This window comes from Penaeus chinensis, chromosome 33 (assembly GCF_019202785.1).
Source record: "Penaeus chinensis breed Huanghai No. 1 chromosome 33, ASM1920278v2, whole genome shotgun sequence".
NCBI lineage: Eukaryota > Metazoa > Arthropoda > Malacostraca > Decapoda > Penaeidae > Penaeus > Penaeus chinensis.
Genome location: NC_061851.1, coordinates 22,626,915 through 22,629,414, shown reverse-complemented (window position 1 = coordinate 22,629,414; position 2,500 = coordinate 22,626,915). Strand labels below are relative to the sequence as shown.

Here is a 2,500-nt window from a genome sequence, read left to right as displayed (position 1 = left end):
TCCCTTTTTTCTTTCTTTACTTATTCATTTTCTTTGTTGTCTACGAGAAATCATTGTATATATCGTATTCTGACAGATTCTCACCACAATATATATCAAATTCACCTCCATAACACAGTTGCAATAATTCTTCCACTGTTATTCCTATTTTCGTTTCTGAAATACGTTTTGTTGTCTCTACCTCCAATAAGCACATGTTTAGTAGCCAAACACACAAGCATGTCTAAATTTACGCCATAATTTGGGTATGTCGCGTACCAGTCTTCTTCGTACGCCCGCCTCCTCCATAACGAAATCACAATCAACCTTGATACAGAGAAAATTAAATTCTACGATTATTTCACGGAACTGTTTTGTTTATACATCTTAATCATTAACCCTGTGAAGCTATTGTGGTGCTGCCTTTTTCTCTCTTTTTTTGTCGTTAATTGTGTAAAAGAAATTAATTACATCTAATTTGTAACTGGTGATTCATAATGTAAGACGTATGTACAATCATAATGCAATACGTGTACCGTTGTAATGTAAGATATATATGTACAATCAAATGTATGAAAATCAGTACTAGCACTACTACACTGAATGCAATTTACGTTCTAGATCACATCTACAATTTCCACATGTCTATTGTCTTCACGTCGGGTCCTTTGAGAAAACCAGGAGGTTCTAAAACACACCCCTTGTTAATGGGAAACCAACCTTGGCTATTAGAAACACCACCACTGGGTTTTATAGGTATGTAAAATATTTTTTTTTTTTTTTTTTTAATGTCTCTCTCTCTCGTTGTTTTCTTTTGTTTTCTTTGGCACAGGACGTTATCTATGGCATTCACTATCGAGTATAATTTGCTGGGTCCCGCACTACATAACACAAAACGAGTTGAAGTCGAAACAGAAAAAATGAAATGCAAAATTGTTATCACTTTGACTCTACCTCAATAAGACTTGCTGTGTGGTATGCAGTTCTTGTTTTCTCCTTTTCTTCATTTCTCTCTTTCTCTCTCTCTTTCTTCCTTCCTTTCTTTATTCCTTCCTTCCTTTCTCTCTTCCCTCATTCCTTTCTTTATTCATTCATTTCCCTCTTCCCTTCATTCTTTCTATTTTCCCGTTCCTTTTTTATTGAGTTTTGCGCTGGAATCTTCAACTGAAGACGCTGGATCCATATCTCACAAGGATCCACAAGAAGTCTTACGATCTCCTTCTCGTCATCGTGAGGAGACAGCAGTGCCTCCCACCCCCTGCCCCTGAAAAATACACATACACCAAAACTTTTGTTTTTTTTTTCGTTTTGTCTTCCACTTTTCGTATCACGGTGGTGGTACAGCATTTGGCAATCACGTATAAATAATAACAATAATAAGTTCATCTATCCATTCTTGAGTTTTCTTCTTGAATTTCCCACACTTGAACGCCACCACCAAACATTCAATAGAACCACGAGTTCATCTATCAATTCTTGAATTTTCTCATTAAACATGACCTGTACACAAAAAAAGTCACACAGGGCAAGCCTTCATGTAGATCCAGCATTGATGTAAATTCAACCTTCCTGTAGAGCCAGCATTTATGTAGATCCAGTATTTATGTTGACCCAGCATTTGTGTAGATCCAGCTTCACGTAGGCCCACCATCTATGTAGATCCAGCCTTCATGTGGACCCAACGTGTATGTAGATCCAGCTACACGTAGACCCAGTATTTATGTAAATCTAGCCTCCATGTAGAGCCAGCATTTATGTAGACCCAGCATGTACGAAGATCCAGCCTTCACGTAGACCCAGGCTTCACTTAAACCCAGCCAAGAGGACGCTTGCTCTGCCTTCGACGTCCTACTTGAATACCACGACGAAAGCAAAGGCGAAGGACAAGAGAAAAGCGGAGACTTCATAGGGGGAATGGCCACCGTGCTGCATTGCCGCTGGGTGCTCTCCTGTGCCGAAAGACAGGTACGCACTAAGTTTACGAATATAGTGATTCATAAAAAGAGTGAGTTTTTTATGATTATCATTGGTATTGTCATAATGATTTTATTTATCATCATAATTGTTATGGATAGTATTATTATCTTTAGTACTATTGTATCATCATCATCATCATCATCATCATCATCATCATCATCATCATCATCATTATCATAATCACTACCATTTTTATCATTACCATTACCATCATCTGTTATTATTATCCATCATTATATAATCATATTGAAAGCGAAGTAAATTGATTTCTTCAGATAAATGATCTCAATATGCTAATGATGAAAAGAAAAAGATTATCCTAAATAATCCGTATGGAAAAATAGCAAAAAAAAAAAAAAAAAAAAAAAAAAAAAAAAGTTATTATGGGCTTAGCAGAGCAGTAGAATTTTGATCGAATTAACACGGCAATTTACATACCATTATCGGAATTAAGTTTCCAGACAAAATTTCCACACCATGGATTGCCTCAGAAAAAAACGTTTTTTTTATTTCCATTGTTGTTGTTGTTTTATTTTTGTGTCTA

The 2,500-nt window shown here is 36.2% G+C and overlaps 1 protein-coding gene across 2 annotated transcripts in view; it reads right to left on the bottom strand.

The window, feature by feature from the left end:
- The window catches only part of LOC125043335 (zwei Ig domain protein zig-8-like), an 85,545-nt gene that overhangs the window by 4 nt on the left and 83,041 nt on the right, over positions 1-2,500 (bottom strand). The window contains exon 7 of one of the 2 annotated variants that reach the window (XM_047639417.1): positions 1-1,928. This exon is cut by the window's left edge and continues 4 nt beyond it. In XM_047639417.1, coding sequence (XP_047495373.1) covers positions 1,828-1,928 — 101 coding nt within the window. In that variant the 3' untranslated portion in view covers positions 1-1,827. The remainder of the gene's footprint in view (positions 1,929-2,500) is intronic. The other variant, XM_047639418.1, reaches the window with a different exon arrangement.